The following is a 19,989-nucleotide window of genomic DNA, read 5'->3' as shown; positions in this document are numbered from 1 at the left end:
GTGTCTTGCCCAAGGACACAACGACCAAGACTGTCCAAGCCAGGGCTCAAACCGGCAACCTTCCAATTACAAGACGAACTGCCAGCTCTTGAGCCACGATCGCCCCGTATTAGTTCTGTCCTTTGCTCTAATGGTTGAATTAATTTAAGTCACAGAAAGCCTCAATTAAGGCAGAAGTTACACCTTTGTCTCAGAATAATGAGGTGGTATTTTTATTTTTTATATGACTTGAAAGAGCACATGAAGCAATGTGTCTACCATGAGCTTTTTGAATCACATCTTCAGGTAATTATTTCCAAACCAACATCAACAACGTCTACCAGAGTACCAGGTAGATTGGGGGGAGTGCAAACTCAAGGACAGAGAGCAAAGGGGAACCATCACTTTCTTATGTCCTTGACTCCTCTTCCCACCATAGGTGCAAGCAGAAGAGGTGAAAAAGGGATGCAAGGAAAAGGAGTCAAAGCAACAGGTGCTTGGTATATAGTCTCATTTTAAAGTGGCATAAATGAAATGACATTTCACACAGCTGTATTTTATGATCTCAGATGTAAAAGTGCTAACGTTTTAATTCAATTAATAAAATAATGGGACAAGGCAAGATATACACAGAAATGAGGAAGAAAGGAGGGTAAGTGTCTTAAATAACAAACATGAACAGATGAGCTGCTTAAACGGTCCTTCGTCCACTAATGCTTGTATAGTCCAGCTGTGTACCATGTCTCCTTTATCCAGTGAAGGTAAAAACACTTCCACACCTAGAGATCCTCCTGATGGTTTTAAGGAATACAGAAATTAATTTCAGGCTCACAGGCAGGACAGAGGAAACAAGGAGGTACAAACTAGTGAATGAGAGAAGCCCAGAGCACAATCCATGATGCTCAGCTAGAAAACATTGGACTACCCCACCACCTCCCCCCCAGGTCAGGAGAGCATCCTTTGAGAGGTTAATCAAAACTGTTCTTCAGTGATTTCAAGGGTCTGCAAATACAATTTGGCATTATTTAGATAATACCAGGTCAATATTAATAGTCTTCAGGACAATACTGAAAAAATCCAACAATCCCTTTTGAGAAACCTCAGAAACAGATTGAGGGGAGCAGAACATCAGCCTCAAACGGATTGGCTGATCGTAAAGTGAAAAGAGAATATTTTCCATGCCAGCTTTGTTTAAACTTTGTGCTTTGCATGGAGGAAACATTACTCCTGGGTAATTCATTCCTACCTGTATTCAAAATATTAAAAACAAAAGAGTCACCACAAAGATTAAATAATGACATTTTATTGGACTGGCCCCAAACAATGGCACACCACCGGGTGTTAGAACCTCTGTGAAATCTGTTAATCATGAATAGTGCGAGACAGTGTCACTGAGGTTTACTTCTTTCTTCTTTTTTTTTTTTTTTTACTTTTTTCACCAAACATAAATAGGCCTCATGTGCAGTGCATTTCACCTAGTGCTCCAAATATCTCCAAACACATCCTTGAACATTTACACCCTTTGGGGGACCTGAGGAAAAAAAAAAAAAAAAAAAGACAAAAACAAAATTAACACACTTTAATAAATTATATAATCAGTGGTCAGTCACTCTAAATATATTAGACCCCCCCCCCCCCCACACACACACACACACACACAGCAGTACAGAGTACTGCAACTGAGTGAAAAATGCCCCATTACATGAAGCATTTTCCTGAATTTCACCTACAGATCCACAAACTTTGTTCAAAAGTCGGTCGAGGGACATTAACATCTCGGTTCCCCTCTCACTGTAGAGCCTGAATAAAAAACAGGGTAGTTTCTGTAAAATATTCACACAGGAAATCCAAAAAAAATAACTAAGAACTACCTACTAAAGAAAAACACATTAACCTCTGTCCCAGTGTGGTGGCAGCTCGTCATCGTCACGGGCCTCATCTCTGGGCCTGTGGTACATCACTTTCCACTGAGCACTTGTTTCTTTTCAACCCGTGCAAGCAATGAGACAACAGAGTGAGTGAAAGTTTAGTTAAACAACATGCACACAGTAGAAACGTATGAAAACTGAAACTATGCCACAGTAAAACCACACCTTATTTAGTCAGACTAAACAGTTTATGGTTTATTTGGTATTTGCATTTTTTTTTTTTTTAATTGTATTATTTTACTGTTTGGCTCTTCTTAAATCCTAAAATATGACAAACACTGCTCACATCATAAGAAACAAACTATGAAAACCTAAACCACTAAGCTGACGCTGGTGAGCGGAATTTAAAGCCAAGCAACAATAAAACTTGAAAGGACAACATTTCCAGTGGCACACCTTGTCTCCTCCTGGTAATCACATCACCTTCAGTCAGATCCTCTCTGCAGAGCCTCTCTGTGAGAGACGGTTCAGAGTCACTATAATGAACAGAAATGATTTGAAAATATCACAGAAGGAGACGTCCTTGGCTCAGGCTTACCTTGACAGGTCCTACACTGCAGCTCACCGCTGTCCATCTCGCCAGCCTCACCTTCACCTGGCTCTTGCTTGCAACCATCTCTCTCTTCATCCTGGTCCACTGCATCAGTGGGCTCTTTGTACAGGCCTCTCTTATACCAAGACTTGGCTGCATGCCTTTGTGGTAAAGGGTGAGTCTTCCTCGGTGAAGAATGCTTCCTCACAACCACCCTGATGGGCTGCTCGCACCCTCGTCCATATCTGCCCTCATCCTCCGAATCTCCAGCTTCGTCCATGTACATCTTTGAGCTGTGAACTTTGCTCCTGCCAGTCCCTTTAGCGAGGCTCTTCCCACAACACGCGCACACATACCTCTTCGTACCTGGCCGCCACACTTCCTCTACATCCTCAGCAGCACGGGGGGATCCACTAATCACATTGCTGAGCCGCCTTCCTGCGTACATGTGCTGGGGAAAGAGGTCCACGTCGTCCAGATCCGTGGAGAACATTTCATCTCTGGAGGAGAGTTCATCCAGAGATGGACTAAGGACGCTCATGCGTTCGTGTGTTGGCTGAATGGACAGGTAGTTGTAGTAGTAAGGAGCAGTCGGGGAGCAGAGGTGGCCAGGTCCAGCAGACCCAGGTGTTAAAACATCATCGAACGGCAGCTTGAGGATCCGGTAGCTCTGATCAGCTTTGGCTTCATCCAAAGACACTGCTGGATGTTCCACCTTTGAGACGTGGTCACTGTTTTTAGATTCCTTTACCGATGGCTGAATGGAGGAAATGGCAAGTGAAGCTGGAGTGGTGTTACGTGGCTCCTCAGCATCACATCTGGGAACACATTGATCAGTCACTGAGACATCTGACTGGATATCCATGACCTCTTCTTTCCCAAGATGGAGGAAGCCTTCATCTACTGCTGACCGCTTGCCCTCAGGACACTCCTCATGGACAGAGGAGCTATCAAGGGGCAGTTCCTCTTCCAGTCTTCCTGCCCAACATCCCTGAGCGCTCAGGGTGTCTAAGATCATTTGGCTGGACTCATCGGCTGCAGTGGATTCGCCGAAGGTCACAGTAGGGGACTCTGAACGCAACATGTGAGCCTGCTCTTCATTCTTCTTTTCTTCTTCTGGAGAAAACATTCCTGAGGACTGGGACGCAATTCCAGAGTCGAGTTCTCGTTCGGCGCCCTGCAGTTCATTGGCTCGAATTTTATCCAGGCACTCTATGAGCTTGGTTATAGCGTCGCTGGGGTCAGTTTGGGCCCCCGAGCAGGCCGTTTCCCGACGGCCATGAGGCTGTGGATGGTAGTGATGCTGTTGCTGGTGAGGTACGTCGCCCCAGACAGGAGTGTGGAAGCGAGGCTCAAACATTCGCCTGTAATCCATCGGGTAAATAGGAGCATGTGGTAAAACAAAGCCAGGATATTGCATGTACTGGTAAGGGTGCATGCAGGGGCGGCCAAAGTTAAAAGCTGGGAGGATGATGAGAAGAGGGAAGAGGGAATGAATGGCAATGAAGCTGCACGCACCATCTACAGGTTTAATGCAACAGTGGATGAGTGTACATACCTCCAGGCAGACCAAAGTGACTGTATGGGTTGTTGAGCTGCCACTGTGGATAGAGGTAGTAGGGCTGAGATGGTGGCTGGACATAGAAAAAAGGTCTGGGATGGTGATTTCTCTGTTGCCCACCCCCAAATGATTGTGGCTGTTTGCTTGCATCTACAAAAATGTGTTTTAAGATCATTAACAAGCGATAAGTAAATAATCTATTATTAAATTAAAGGTTTCCTCAGCATGACATGAGATATTTAAAGCTGCCTTTACCGTCCATTTTCTTTCTCCTTCTTGCTCAGCCTGTCAGAAATAAAACCTCCAAAGGGATTAAAACAGCCACATAAACATCCCCAAGCTTCTGGAAATTAAACTCGTTCGTTGTTTGCTTTTTTTCCCTCCTTCTATAGTTAAAGTTCCTCTAAACAAACAAAGGTAAAGACGCTTCCCACTCAGGTCCACATGACGCGACCACAAACCAAAGCTGAAGCATCTCCGTTAATCAGTCATATAGGAAACAGCTGCAGCTCCTGCAGGGCTGCCTGCTTCAAGTACAAACGGAGAAATCAGCATCGCGACCAGCTCGGGTTAAAGTAACCCGAATAAATAAATAAATAAACAGTTAGGAATTATTTTAGGGGGTTACAACCTAAAACGGACACACAAAATAAAGAGTCGGCATCAGTGAGTAAGTCAGTTAAATTATGTTACACCGGACAGTTATGTCTGAACATGCCAAACTCAGACCAACACCCGACATTGACATTATTTTATTTTATTTTATTTTATTTTATTTTATTTTATTTTATTTTATTAGCCGAAGGGAGACATAATTAAACAAAAATCTAACAAAGTCAGTTAAGGAAAATATCGATTTTAAAAAGGTCTCCGAATAGTACAAAGAGATCATGGCTAATGAATACTAAAACTCACGAATAAATATAGGTAATATGATATCCTTTAAAAACTTAGAGATACAGGATTTACATCATTTAGATATGAACTCTAGCTGTGAATTAATTGAATAATTTTCATGCATGCATGTGTACGATACAATATGAAGCAATTTTGAAATCTAAAAGAAATTAATAAATCATAAACATTCATAGTAATTTCAATAATTATTAAAACCATTACATTTTAAAGTGGCATGTTTGCTATGTATTATTCGTGTTTGTTGATTTTTCTTTTTTTGTCTGTATTATTATTTTTACTACAGAAATATGAACTTATTATCTTATAATTATTTAATATTTAATTTTTAATTAAGAAATTAAATTAAAAAAATTAAAAAATTAAAAAAATGCTATTCAAAGATGGAAGGGCCGCCCACAGTAAAATGAGCTGAATAATGAATATCAAATATGTATCAAAAAGTAAATAGGTATAAGAAAATACACCCAATAAGTATGAAAAATATTTAAGGAAGTTAATTTGTTCTATTAATCTATTTTTGTGTTTTGTTTTTTTGTTTTTGATTCTGTGTATTCATTTGCTTATTTGATTGTTTCTTTGTAGAGCCAAATGTTTGATTAAAAGCTTAATTCTAATGTCACATAATTATTTGCCTATATATTTAGATCCGTAAGACTAATGAAAATTATATTATGTATTATTGTAAATATCAGTAAAATACTAGGGTTTTATTGTTAAGTGTTAATAAATAAATGTTTTTTAATAAATAAGAATGCAGGGGACTTCGCTCTTGTCGGTGGTTCTAAAATAAATGTCAGTAATTGTTTTTCTCAGGTGCAGTGTCTCTCTCAGTCCTGCAGGGGTCGCTGTTTGTCTCTTCACCAGAGGACGCGGCTAGCTTGATTAAGGCGCAGGCGCAGTATCCTCTGTTGGCCTCTTGTCTTGGAGGCGCTTATGACGCGTTAAAAGGTTGTCCGCTGCTCGGACCTTCCACACAGCTACTCAGCGTCTCAGCTCGGCTCGGGGAGATCACTGCACGCTTTCTGTTGCTGGTAAGAGATCCCGTGACGGTTTAGAGTGTGGAGCCTGTTAAGGTTTACAGTAAGCTAAATTTGTGTTGTTTTTTAGGCGTTCTGCGCGAGAAGTGGCTCAGCTTATTTAGCTCTTTTAGCGGCTAGCCTAGCAGTTTGTGTTTGTGTGCGTGTTAGCAACATGACCATTCTCGTTAGCTACTGCTATAACGCCCTTTTTTCATAGCAGCTTCTTTGCTGAGTTGATGGTATTATATCCGTGGTTTTCTAACTATAACTGCCGGCTCATCCTTCTCGCTAGCTAACAGCTAAGGTACACCGGAACTACGAAGCTAATGGGGAAGCTATAGTTGCTAACCTGCCGCGGGTGACTACTTGAGCCAGTGATATAACGTTACATAGAGGCTAGATGTCTAGGTGCCGTAATCAACAGAGGGGGGACCACCTCTGTGGACGTACACTTAAGAAACATAGCCCCAGAGGCGATGATGTTTGCCAACTTCAACATCTGGCTAACGGCTCCATGTTTTAGACAGCACCGGGGTTTGTTTTGGACGTGGTGGAACGTGCTAACGAAGCTAGCAGTCCAGTTTCAGTCTGGTCCGAAAAATGTTTGACCGGACTGAAAAAAATCTCAGCATTTATCTGCAGGATAACCTGTTAGCAGGCTGTGAGGCTGACTGCGTCCTCGGTGGCTGGCTGGCTGCGTAAAAAGCACGTTTTCCAAGGTGTTGCGTGCAGATCGGGCCCGCATTAGGTGGAAAAAAACTCTGTAGACGCATAAATGTGGATGGAGTTGTATCAATCTTGACAGCTGTTAATAAAGATGGATAGATGATCTTAGATCCTGCATCAGCAGAGTGATTTTCCGCGGTGTGTGGAACGTGCTAGTAAATTGCACCGATGCATAACCCCGAATCCGTTAGCCTGCAGACTGATGTAACACATGTTAGGTAAAGATTATTAGTGGGTTTTTGTTTTTTGTCTTTTCCCCAGGGGAGGCATCTTAATAACATCTCCTTTGCGGCTTATACTCCAAGGTAGATTTTCATAGACCTGGGTGAGGTTGAGGTTCAAGACAGGTGACTAATTGGAGCTGGAAAACCCCTGCTTCAGTGTGGCTTAGTAAGGCTTTTTTATTTCTAGCAAAATGTGGTGACCCATCTTCCTTGCTTCTTGGCACTGCTATTGGTGATGTAACTGCATATAGAACATTTTTAAAAAACCTGTTATTTCCTGAGGATTTTCACTCATTTTTTGTTTAATTGACAGCTGTGAACAAAGGTGAAATGAGATCAGATCAGGCAAAATGTTCCCTGGTTTGGTGATTATTGAGAGTGCTTTAAAATCCAGAATCTCTTTAAGGTATTAGGTAGAGTTAGGATCTGGTGACTGTTGAAGACTGTAACGCACTCATCTAACTATTCGGTGACCCCTGAGGTCTGTACCGTAAAACAGTTGATCTTATCCAGGTAACATCAGAGTTAAACCTGGGTTTCCTGTGAAGGTGGTTTACTTTAGGATTGTGTTAGGAAGGGAGTTTGGTGTACAAACTCTGCTACATAAACGTTAGGAGCCTGTGGTAACCCCTTGCGCCAATGGAGAAGCCATGCTGTACACCAGCAAACAACAAAACATGTCTTTTGTGACTGCTACACCTGGAGTTACAAAGGGACTATTAAAAATGGACACATTGTAGCCTCTCAATAACAATTTTACAAGAAAAACCTGTGAATCCATGTAATTCAGATGATGTCTTGTTTCTTAGAAGGGTTTTAGGTAGTTTCAAGCCAGGCTGTTTTCTGGCTTTGTCCTACTCTTTCCAGTTACAGCGCGATACAGATGCTTGGCTTTGGGCATTTGTCGATGTTGAGTAGCAATTCAATACCAGTGTTAAATTAAATTGAGTGACTGGGAATCTTTTTGTAAGTTAATATCAGACTCAGTTCAGTTGCACTTTCTCTAGTTTTGTAATATAACATTTCTATCCAGGCCAATCTTTTGAGTCAGACCAATATTCAATACAAATATTAGATCCATGCATCTCTTGTTGTTTCATCGCCTAAGTCACTAAACAGTGATTGCATATTTTTGTGAATTTTGGGGTGTAATTATTTACCATCTTCACCATCATCATATCATGTCACCAAATCACTTCATACAGCAGAATTTAGTCTGGGAAACAGTGCCTTTGCACAAAAAATAAAAACCATTACAGATTTTGAAACCTATATGTTTCTCGGGTGGGGATATTTTCCACTGTTAACCTTTCCCACCCAGCAGGAAATGGTCTGCTTCAACTGATAATACTCTTTAGTGTGAGATCACACAGACTGCGCAGGTTAAAGACCAACGCATGTCAGAGTTATTTGCGCTCTCACTGAAGAGCTCCTCAGAATTCAAGGCTGCAGTGCATGTGGGAACACGGCTGTACTCGCTGACCAGCTGCCAGTGCAGTTTCTGGACGAGAGGGTGAAGTGAGTGCTAAGACTCTGACAGGAAATGCAATTTTTTAGGGTGTTCAATGCTCAGACAACCTAAAGAAAATCAGAGGAATGTAAAGAGTTTGTAGATTTCTTATTTTTCCTCTACTATTTGTTTCTCTGCATGTGAGACTCACGCTTCCTTTTTTCTTTTTTTACAGACAAGCACTGATGTAGCAGCTCGCTCTCTCTCTACCTCCGCTCCCCAGTGCCTCACTGCATGACCTCAGACAACAAATAGGAAGCCCACAAGGGGGAAACAGCCCCTTCCTCAACCCGGACCCCCTTCCTCTGGACGCCTCGTGGTGATGCTCAGCTTTTGGCACATCTCTAGCAGAAGGAGCAACAGATATTTTTCGACATAGGTGTTGTACGCCTCCACTTGGGCTTGGGGAGTCATTAAAGAGTTGGCCCCTGCCCGCTCCCCCTTCCCCATTTATCCCCTTGAATCTTTAAGATTGTAACTTTTTCTCCTGGTTGGCTGGAGTCCGGTTCTGCCGGCTGCGTTACTTTTCAAAACTGGGGCGGGATTCATGGGATGCGACCATGTCGGATCTCAGTGAGCGCAGGCCGGTCAACACGGACTACGCTGTCTCCCTGCTGGAGCAGCTCAAGTTCTTCTATGAACAGAAGTTACTGACTGACGTTGTGCTGCTGGTGGAGGACACAGAGTTCCCGTGTCACAAGATGGTCCTGGCCACGTGTAGCTCCTATTTCAGGTGAGTGCGCCTCACGGGGATGGAATAACTCGCATTGTGCGCTTCTGCTTTTAACAGCCTCGGGCTGCTTGTGACTCTAAATGCGAAGAGATGTATGCATGCTGTCTTTATGTAGCCTGGTGAGGTCTGTGGGTGCTCACCTCCCTCAGTTTTAATGAATAATGCATCTTGTAGTAGAGCAAGTGTTACCTGCTCTATACAAAACAAGTGGATGGTGTTTCCTTGAGTGCTGGAATGTCCTCTACACCAGTTGAGGGTTTGACATAACCAGGAAAAAAGTTTGTCAAGCAAGCACAAGCTAAAGGAAGTCAAATTCCTTGTTTGTGTGAACGAACTTGGCCAAAAAAAAAGATGATTCTGATTAACAAAAGTGTGGTAATTAAAATAAAGAGGCTCATCTTGGTGGTATTAAAAATATGAAAGAAGGCATGTTTTTTTCCGTCTTTCTTATTAAAATGCATGCTGTCATCAGGACTAGACAGCATGCATTTTAAAAATAGGTGAGTATTGACTGTAAAATGTATTTCAGTGTCCGCCTGTTCGACAGAAGTAGTCTGTTTTATCAACAAAAAGTTTTATTTGGCAGCAATTTCTGATTAAAGCCTTCACCAGGAAGAAAGAGGTGTAAAAGATGGTGTGCTTGAGCCCCAAACTAAGGAACTGCACTGTTCTGGTCTGCACTATGTACCATGGCCGAGCTAAAAGGGAAGGAGCCAACATGTAGCCCGGGACAGACACAGATGGAGGCAGAGAGTTGATGCTGATGAAGCAGTAAAGATGATCTAGCTGTCAGCAGAGATGGAGACAATCTAGACAATTTCTAGAGTTGACAGTAGCAGTGCTCATGACTGTATTTAAAGTCAAACATTTGAAGGTTAAAAAGTTCGCAAGACCCCATAAATCAAACCACCTGCTCAGCTAACTCAAACATTAGGAGAATGCATGTCTTCAATTTCTCACACGGTGACAAACCTGCAGAAGTAAGAACAGGTTAAAATAAAGCTGCAAGCAGTGATGATTGTCGAGGCGTATCCTGCAAGTAGTGCTGGGCGATATGACGATATATATCGTGTGGACGATAGAAAAGTGTCTATCGTGCCATTTGTCTTCTATCGTTTCTATCGTTTCTAGCCCGAATTTTACAAATTATTACATAAAATATATCATTAACCCTTTACAACCGGTCGGAGCAGGCACACTCCGTTTTGCCTAACTATTTTTAAATCCCTGTAGAACTGTAACCACGTAAGGTAGCGCAATAATGGGTTTTTTTGCATATGAAACCGTAAGAGTTGTACTTACATCTTATTCCATTAGCTTGCCCTAGGTCACGGTTTTCTTCCACATATAGCTTTGCAAAAATTGCATAAAAAGCACTTCCAGCAACAAAAACATAATATTCCAGAAACAGGCTTTGCCGATCCAATCAGCTGTTCATAACACTTCCTAGTTTGTATATAAGTCAGCGCGAACTCTCGCATGTCCGCCATTACCTGCCCAAAACCGGAAGTGACGTCATTTTCGCGGAAAATGTAGTTTTTTAAGCTTCAAAGCCTATGTTGGTGTTTTTAAAAGTCATGTTTGACTTTATGTTCTTCTGTATCGTTTCTGGGATGCTTAGAAGTCAAATTACACTGTTGTAAATAGTTTATTTTGATGCACATGCTGTGTTTTTGCAAATTTGCATTTATTTATTTTTATTTTTCCTGTAGTATATAAAAAATTGTGTGTCTCAAAAATAAAACTAAGAAGACACTCAAAATAAATAAATGTAAAGATAAGCTCTGGCGGACTTGGTTCTATGGTAGGTCTTAAAGGGTTAAATAGCCTGTGCAAATATATTAGTGTTGTCTTCTCACTATACATACTCTTAACAAGAGAAAATAAAGTATTAAAAAATGATATTTTTCGCAAAGAAACTCTGTCTTGTGGTTTTGCAACATGGTGCTGCTTTACGTGCACCCGGATTTGCGACATGCTTTACAGTAACTCAAAACAAAGACTGCACCCTCTCCACTCGCTGTTTAAAGACTGCATACTTTCCAGATGACCACAGGTCAGGTGGTATATCGTGATATATATCGTTATCGTGATATAAAATAATTCATATCGTGATAAATATTTTTTCCATATCGCCCAGCACTACCTGCAAGTATGTGGATGTCTTTAGCCATGGATTCTACTTGGATGATGGACAAACAAAACTTCCTAGGTGGTGTTGGATACCCCCTCATTATGTGTTTAACCTGCAGTGGCAGTGTTATGTGCATGTTTATCACGTTGTCCAGATTTCCTATTGCTACTAGGAATCGCAGTAACTGAGAATTATTACTGGCACATAGATGGCTGTTATCACACGTAGTGCCTGTAGTGACCAAAATTGTTTAATTTGATAAATCATTTCCTGCTTTTTCTTCTCTTGTCATTTTTCAAATCAACTGGAAGAGAATGAATTTAAAGAGAAACTCCACTGTGAACCAGGGTTTGAGTGCTGAATTTTTAGAGCAGTGTTGGCCATTTACAGAAGTTGCATCAATAACGCTACATGGATTTGGTGCAGAAATAGAAACTGAGCTTTTTCCTGATTGTTGATGTTAAGCTAAGTTCAGTGATAAGGTAGGTAGATGCTGGTTTTGAACCTGCATTGTAGTACGGGCACTGAAATATTTATGCATGGGGGGGAAAAAAATGAAGCAAACATATCAATCAAAGCCCCCCGAGGCCTCATTTGTACACACCACATTGCATGATAAAGGGTGTGCAGTGTAGTGAATAAGATTCTGTGCATGATGGGAGCTCCTGCAGCATTTGAACACACCATCTACCTCCTTCCTGTCTCATTGCATGCACTCCAAGAAAAACCTCCCATCAATTCAGACCTCTCACAACCGTTTCCCATGCAGTCGTTATCTGGTGTGAACATGGGAAATGTTTCCCCTTCGGGGTGTAGCGGTGTCGCAGCACTTTCTCTTTAAAGTGGAGCCTATTCCTCCTCTTTCTCTCCACGCATGCCTCTCTTCAAGGAATGGAGGGCGGCTGTGCAGAGCGCTTGTGTTTATAGGAGGAAAGTCTGGTCACGTAGGTCCTGGTGAAAGATGGAGAGCAAAAAGTGGGGAAACAAGGGAGGTGGGGGTGTGCAGGGGTATGCCTGCAGGATTGCGTAATACAGGCTGGCAGGTTTGGTCGCTGTTGTGATCAGCACACAGACACACAGCCCCCAAAAACCAGTTTTCAGGTGGGCAGAGCTGTTCTTTCTTTTTCATACAGTGATTGCTTTGAAAAATAAAAATTAGAGCAGCATGTTGTAGTCAGCTGTTTATCAGACCTTATCACCCTTGAACATGTCAAAAAGCATTCAACAGTGCTCACCAGAATGTCAAAAAGCTGATATATTCAAGGACAAAGGGCTTCAAATCCTCCAACCAGTGACTGCAAATTGTCTTCTGGATGTTTTTTAGAGCAGGGGATTCTCCAGATCTTAAGTGGGCATAGCAGATTACGAAAGGGTCCATGTTTTGTCTTGGTTTTTGTGATTGGTTTTCTAACTAAAAATCGGTAAGGAAATTAAGTGTTGTTGCTTTCGGCCCCCCAAAAATAGTAGTTGTGCAGTAATACACAGTGCCTCTGAACACTCTGTATCCAGCACAGAATCCAAATAAATGTAAATTACCATCTCAAGCCACTAACTTCCTCAGATTTGTAAATCTGAATGAACTGATGCAGTAAAGGAGGCTAAAGAGGCTCTGATTCACACCAGCTGCTGATGAATGACAACATGGCAGCGTGGGCATCCCACCGAGGCTGCTGATGCGATGTGGGGGTTGGAGACTACCAGCCAGGTGCTGGGTGTTGCTTGTCGCCGTTTGTCATCCGGTATTATTGAAACAAGCTTATTAGTGTTCAACAAGACGGCAGTAACATCTGTTCCAGGTAAACTAGTGATGCTGCAGTGTTTACCACAGATTATGAACTCCAATACAAAGAGTTGGAGCTGTTTTGTCAAAGGTACTTGGTGAAAATAACTTAAGCTGGTCTGCTCTTCAGCCTTGGTGACTTCATGTAAAAATACATGAAGTAGGTTGGAGTGATGTTCCAGAGCAGAGGCAGCCCAAGGTGATGAAGTTGGAGAAAATCAGCTGACCTGAAATTCTATCATTGATGCTCTTGTAGGTCACGGTATCTTTAATGTGACTTTTGGATAAGTTAGTCTTCATATAATTTTATAATATAAAGATGCATGACATAACACAACCAGTTGTTAGTTAGTGTTACCCAGCATGCATGTGCCGTTACTGGTGTAAGAAATGGCTTGCTTCACTGATTTTTGTGTCTCAGGATGTTTGCCCCATTAAACAGGATCAGTTTTGGATTAATAATTGTTTTCATATTAATGACTCATGATTAGAACCTGACAGATGGATAAAGAATTATCAATCCTGTGTTTCAGTCAGACATAATTTGAACAGAAATGTTAAAATGAGGTGACAAACTTACTTTAAAATGAAGCCTTTGTGTGGGAAATGCTGAATTTAGTTCTGACATTTTATACAGATATTAAGAAGTATTAATAAACTGGTGTCATATTAGTATGTTAGATGGATATGGATAACTGGCAGCTATAATGCCAGAGTTACCTGTAGAAAGAGAGGAAAGTACAAACTGGATAAAGCAGGCTCCTCTCCATCAGAGCTCATTGTATCTGTTATCTTGCTCTGAGTTATGATTAAGAAGATGGTGTGGAAAATGTGTTTTCTGTTCCCTTTTTTTTTTTTTTTTTTTTTTTTTAATTGGGTGATGCATATGATTAAAATTTCATATCTTCATGAACACCAGTGAATCTCAGTTGACATGAGATCTCGCTGTTTCACTTCCTCTTACATCAGCTGCTGCGTTGACTGTCGTCTCACTGTTGTTCCGGTCTTTCACTCGCAGGGCAATGTTCATGAGCGGCCTCAGTGAGAGCACGCAAACCCACGTCCACTTGAGGAACGTGGACGCGGCCACCCTGCAGATCATCATCACGTACGCCTATACGGGCAACCTGGCCATCAGCGACAGCACAGTAGAGCCACTCTACGAGACCGCCTGCTTTCTGCAGGTCAGTGCAGTGAAGGACAAAGAAAAGGAACAACCTGTGCTATTTCTCTGTGCCAAAGAGCTCTGTTGTTGATCTAAATTTGTATCAATCCGCCACTGAAAGTAGTGCTCTGGTAGTGGCCTTGATAAATTATATCCTTATTTTGTATCTTTAAAGATAAGAATATGAAGAAGACTAAAACTAAAGACACATCCTTTATTCTCCTATTTAGGTTGAGGATGTCTTGCTGCAGTGCAGAGACTACCTGGTGAAGAAGATCAACGCTGAGAATTGCGTCCGCATGCTGAGCATCGGTGACCTCTACAGCTGTAGTGAGCTGAAGCAGAGCGCCAAGCGCATGGTGGAGCACAAGTTCCCCAAAGTGTACCGACAGGAGACCTTCCTTCAGCTGTCCCACGAGCTGCTCATAGACATCCTGAGCAGTGACAACCTCAACGTTGAAAAAGAGGAGACTGTGCGCGAGGCTGCTATGCTGTGGTTGGAGTATAATATGGAGGCACGGTCACAGCACCTGTCCTCGGTTCTGAGTCAGATTCGCATAGATGCACTGTCTGAGGTGACCCAGCGCGCCTGGTTCCAGGGTCTGCCACCTAACGACAAGTCTGTGGTGGTTCAGGGCCTCTACAAATCCATGCCCAAGTTCTTCAAGCCACGGTTAGGCATGACTAAGGAGGAGATGCTGATCTTCATGGAGGCCATGTCAGAAACCCACAGTGACGGTTATGTATTTTCCTCGAACGTGCCTACTACAGTAGTGTGTTACAGCCCACAGGCGGAGAAAGTGTATAAGCTGTGCAATCCCCCGGGAGACCTGCAGAAGGTGGGCACACTTGTGACTCCTGATAATGACGTGTTCATCGCTGGTGGGCAGATCCCTCTCAAAAACTCAATCTCCAACCATGGCAAGAGTGGCAAGTTACAGGCGGTGTTCCGCTCAGTCGATAGTTTCTTCTGGTTTGATGCCCAGCAAAACTCCTGGGTGCCCAAAACCCCCATGCTGTGTGCTCGAATCAAACCCACGCTGGTCTACTGCGACGGCTTCATCTATGCAATCGGAGGGGATAATGTCGGAGGAGAGCTGAATAAACGCACAGTGGAGCGCTACGACTGCGAGAAAGACGAGTGGACCATGATGAGCCCCCTACCCTTCGCCTGGAACTGGAGCACCTCGGTGGTGGCGCATAACTGCATATACGTCATGACCCATGATTTGATGTACTGCTACCTGCCACGAGCCGACACCTGGATGGAGATGGCCATGCGCAAGACGAGCCGCTGTTTTGCATCTGCAGCCGCCTTCGGCGACCTCATTTTCTACATCGGCGGGCTCCACGTTGTCAGCAACTCCGGCATCCGTCTGCCGACGAGCACCATTGACGGCTCCTCAGTTACTGTGGAGATTTATGATGTCAAGAAGAATGAGTGGCGTCTGGCGGCGAATATCCCTGCCAAGCGCTACTCAGACCCGTGCGTGCGGGCCGTGGTGCTGCTCAACTCGCTCTGCATTTTCATGCGTGAAACCCACATGAACGAGCGTGCCAAGTATGCCATCTATCAGTATGACGTGGAGCTCGACCGTTGGTTCCTGCGGCAGCCCGTGTCGGAACGTGTGCTCTGGGATCTAGGCAAGGACTTCCGCTGTGCGGTGGGGAAGCTGTATCCCTCCTGTTTGGAGGAATCCCCCTGGAAACCCCCAACATACCTCTTCTCCCCCGATGGCGCAGAGGAGTTCGAGGTGGACGGTGAGCTGGTGGCCCTCCCTAACGTATAGCTCATAAGCACCCCTCCCCTATCTCTCCGTCTAAACCAGGAGACTATATTACCAAGGAGTAAACAATAAGGGGAGGGGGCTCATTGGAACTCTAGAAAACAAAAGGGTTTCACTTTCTGTATTGTAGAGGGAGCTCTGGACTTCAGAGGCTGTTGCTGATGAGCAGCCCAGCCCAAAACAAGTTTGGAGCAAAAAGACGTCCCCTCAAAATTACTAGTAATCTTTTAAAAAAAAAATGTTTTCCCCGCGTTCATTGGTTTCTTATTTTTCTTTTTTTTGCCAGTGAAATGTTTAGATTTTCCTACATTTGTCATACTGTTTCAACTAGAGCCCGACCGATATCAGCTGGTGCCCGATTGGCATGTGTCTTGTCCGATATTTTTCTATGAACGAAACACAAAAAACAAAGTTTGAGGTCATTCAGGCGTCCAAGCAATTCAGACTCCAGTGTTTCTTGCAGATTTCGTTTCTGTTTGTGGTGGTCACGTTCTGAAATGATTAAAATAAATATTACTGTTTTATAAGGTGCTCCTCTGCAATCTTCAATTGCTGTGGTCTCTGTAATAAATAACAGTGCAATATATTCAGCTGCCTCTCCGGTGAGTCTCTCATCCCTCGGTTTGGACACCTGCTGGCACTGGTCAGCTGGTGTCCAAATCTACCACAGGGGAAAAGGCTGGAGAGGCAAGGACCACCACAACAGTGAGCCAGCCAGTAGGGAAACATGAGGTGGGAAGGAAGTGGGCTATGAAAACAAGAGCATTTAAATTTGTGGAAGTTATTTTGCCCATGTCTGCGTGAGAAACACTGGACTCATGGTTTACATTACACTCAGCACTGTCAGCAGCACATGTAGCAGAGTAGGAATCACAGCTTTGAAACATTGTCAGGCAATCGGCGATCTGCCTCCAAAAGTAATTTTAACCATGATAAATAATGAGAACAATCTGAAATGCTCTAGGTTTGTATTTACACCGATCAGCCACAACGTTAAAGCTGATCTTTTATTTATTTTTCGTTCCAAGGATGGTTATTTCAAGCCACTGTACACACTGACATTCACTGGGAACTATTCAGTATTATATCACTGTTCACAACAGTTGTAACACAGTTCGTTTTGTTTCAGTTTCACTTGACGGCGTTTGCTCTGCGCCTCATTTTCGTTTACTCTTTGGAGGTTTCTGGTCGTTTCAAGGCACGATGCACTCTTATATTCACTGGGAATTACTCAACAGTTGTGGCACAGTTTGTTAGTTTCACCTGGCGGAGTTTGTGTCAAACCTCATTTTCGTTTGCGTTGACAGCCGTTAAGTCACCACTGGCTTTTCGTGCTTCGTTGTGTGCAGCAGCCTCTAGGTCCATTACTGCCACTCACTGGTAGCAGACACACATCACGTCACTTTAGCTTTGGTGTTATAACTTATCCTAAAATCATGATCATAGTTCTCTTTGCAGTACAATGCAGTGGTGTCAAAGCTGTTTGATCTTCAGGCAGGTGGTTCTAATATTGTGGCTGATTAGTGTGTGTCTATATACACCAATATACTGAATTTTTAATTTAAAAAAACAAAAAAACAAAGAGCATCCGCACCAAAAAATCCAGCGTCATTCAGGCTCTAGTTCCTACAATATGATAATCTAAACGTCAGCAGATGATGATGAGGAGGATAATGATGCACTTAACTTGTAAATCTACTCATAAATGTCAATGGCAACTGTACCAAAATTACCCTCCAAAGCCCCTTATTAGATTGTTGCTTCCCCCCCTCTCCGCTCCTCTTCTTTCCCCCCCCCTCTTCTCTCATTACTGATGAAGGAATACTCTGCAGAAAATCTGGCTTTACAGCATGAGAACCTCAGTTTGATCCTCTTTAACATTTTTCTTTTGCTCTGTGCAAAACAAGCTGGTTTCAGACGTTATGTTAACATAGTTAAAGTCAGTCAAAAGTGAGTGTAGAGTGCAAAAGTGTAGAAAAGCAGCAGTTCTCCCCATTTGATTCTTAAAACAGAAAATGTTTGACTCTTAATTTTAAAAAAGAGTTGTATTAGATTTTAACTGCGTCATTCTCTGCTTTCAGCTTTTCTGATAAGATTTGCTGCTTTTCTTTTCTAACTTTTTTTGCGGAGGTAATGAAATAGTTCGTAATCTAAGAGTTTAAGCTTACATCTTCAAATTTCAGTAACACTGGTTTACTTTTTTTCTCTCTTGCAGTCACAAAGCAGGTGAAGTTTAATTTCCAGCAGAGTTTTCCTTTTTCAAAAAACAGGATCACTTATTTCCTCAAAAGGCCTGCAGACGAGGGAAACAGAGGCTGCGGTTTTTGGGAAAGGCCAGAGAGGCTGTTTTTAAAAGCGAGAGAGAGAGGGTGACTGCAGGTTCAGCCACCCGTCGCCTCTCCTCTCCTCCATCACCTCTCTGTCCTCCGCCCTCACGCCGCCGCTGCCTGTTCCTCGAGTTGGTTTGCGCACCGGTCTTCCACACAGCCAGCAGTCAACGCCTCACTCGATCTGCCGTGACATGATCGTGACACTTTTTTTCTCCAACACACAGCTCCATTCACAGTACAAACTGGTTTCTGGCTCATGATCTTTTTAAGTTTTTGTTTCTTATTTCCAAGCTGCTGAAATATATAAAATGTATAATAGAATATCTATTTTTCATATGTTTAAAAGAAAACTGTTCTAGTGTGGGGAAATAACCAGGTCTATTTTGTATTAGGTTTTTTTTTTTTTTTTTTTTTCTTTTAAATTAATATCAGACATTACTGTAGTGTGATTGTGGGTATTTTTTTTTTTTTTTTTTTCCCCTATTGAATTACATTTTCCGAAGTGAATATCGAGGAATCTTGCTGCTGATTGGTTGTGAGAGGAGCGGGCTGGCCTTGGGGCTTTTGCTAAGGAAACGGTCCCGCCAACCACTAGCAGAAGTGGAGAGGGGCGGGGTTAGAAGAGGGAAGGGGTCTTCCTCCTTATTTTTTTTTTTTTTTCTTTTTTCTTTTTTAATTTTCTTTTTTTCTTTTTTTTAAACATGAGCACAGGTGCTTCATGACGAACCTTACTAGCATGTTTGGCTGCATCATATTCCTTTGGCACTGTATTTTGAATGAACGTTAATTTATTAAAAAACATACCAAAAACGTTCCTGAAAGTAGACTCCCTGTTTGTTTATTTATTTGTTATACAATTTTTGAAAAATAGGTGCTAGATGAAGAAATGCAAAAATAATGCACGTTTTTGAAATTCTTTTCTGTGGGGTTTCGGCACCTTCAAACAATGAGGCATTTAATGTAAAATAATGCAAAATGCTGTCAAGCAAGTTTCTTTCATGCCTGGAATTGCTGAAATACTTGCTCAAGAAGTCAAAGTGTCTTGCTTACACCCCTACATACTGTTTATTCTGGTTCATGTGACAGACATTAGTAAAGTTGCAGTTGCTGCTACATACAGAAAATGAGCGAGCAAATACACAGTTGCTGCCTAGGAAATAGCAGGGCATTTTACATGCAAAGGTACAGCTCTATGTGGAGAATAAAAAAAAATTGATTTTTTTAAATGTATTTATTTTTTTTTCTTAGCGATGGAAAAAGACGTGTAGAGGTGGACAGGAGAAAAACAAGCGAGTGCTGTTTGGAACTGTGCATGTGGAACTTCCTTTAAAACAAATGCTAAACAGTTGAGTGGAGGTCAAACTGTGTAAACTTTACAGTAATGGATGGTGGTTTGATGGATGTAATCAAATTCTCCACTCAGCTGTGTAGCATTTGTTTTGAAGGATGTTCCACACGTACAGCTCCAAAAGGTAGAATTTATCAAATTCTTTTATCCTGTATAGGTGTGAAGGCTGGCATAAATGTGCATGCAACATATGTTTGTATATTATATTGGTGAAGCCATCAATACCATTAAATGGAAACAACACCAGGCTGCAGACACGAAATCGAGAAACAAAATAGTTTCTGTCAAATTGTTCCTTAGATTTACTTTTCCGTT

At 42.3% G+C, this 19,989-nt stretch overlaps 2 protein-coding genes across 2 annotated transcripts; one reads left to right on the top strand and one right to left on the bottom strand.

The window, feature by feature from the left end:
• Positions 1-1,398: 1,398 nt before the first annotated feature.
• buc (bucky ball) lies at positions 1,399-4,362 on the bottom strand. The gene is made up of 7 exons (XM_063484379.1): positions 4,256-4,362; positions 3,998-4,150; positions 2,446-3,900; positions 2,304-2,360; positions 1,874-1,960; positions 1,710-1,779; positions 1,399-1,510 (listed from the first exon to the last, which is right to left on the bottom strand). The coding sequence occupies exons 1-6, from the start codon at positions 4,260-4,262 to the stop codon at positions 1,748-1,750; spliced, it is 1,791 nt and encodes a 596-aa protein (XP_063340449.1). The 5' UTR covers positions 4,263-4,362; the 3' UTR covers positions 1,399-1,510; positions 1,710-1,747.
• Positions 4,363-5,842: 1,480 nt separating this feature from the next.
• On the top strand, positions 5,843-19,120 carry kbtbd2 (kelch repeat and BTB (POZ) domain containing 2). Its single transcript, XM_063484326.1, has 4 exons — positions 5,843-5,949; positions 8,573-9,130; positions 14,063-14,228; positions 14,440-19,120. Exons 2-4 carry the CDS (start codon positions 8,958-8,960, stop codon positions 15,997-15,999), a joined length of 1,899 nt encoding a protein of 632 aa, XP_063340396.1. The 5' UTR covers positions 5,843-5,949; positions 8,573-8,957; the 3' UTR covers positions 16,000-19,120.
• The last annotated feature ends 869 nt before the right edge of the window (positions 19,121-19,989 follow it).

This window comes from Pelmatolapia mariae, linkage group LG9 (genome assembly GCF_036321145.2).
Source record: "Pelmatolapia mariae isolate MD_Pm_ZW linkage group LG9, Pm_UMD_F_2, whole genome shotgun sequence".
NCBI lineage: Eukaryota > Metazoa > Chordata > Actinopteri > Cichliformes > Cichlidae > Pelmatolapia > Pelmatolapia mariae.
This window is presented reverse-complemented; position numbering and strand designations above follow the sequence as displayed.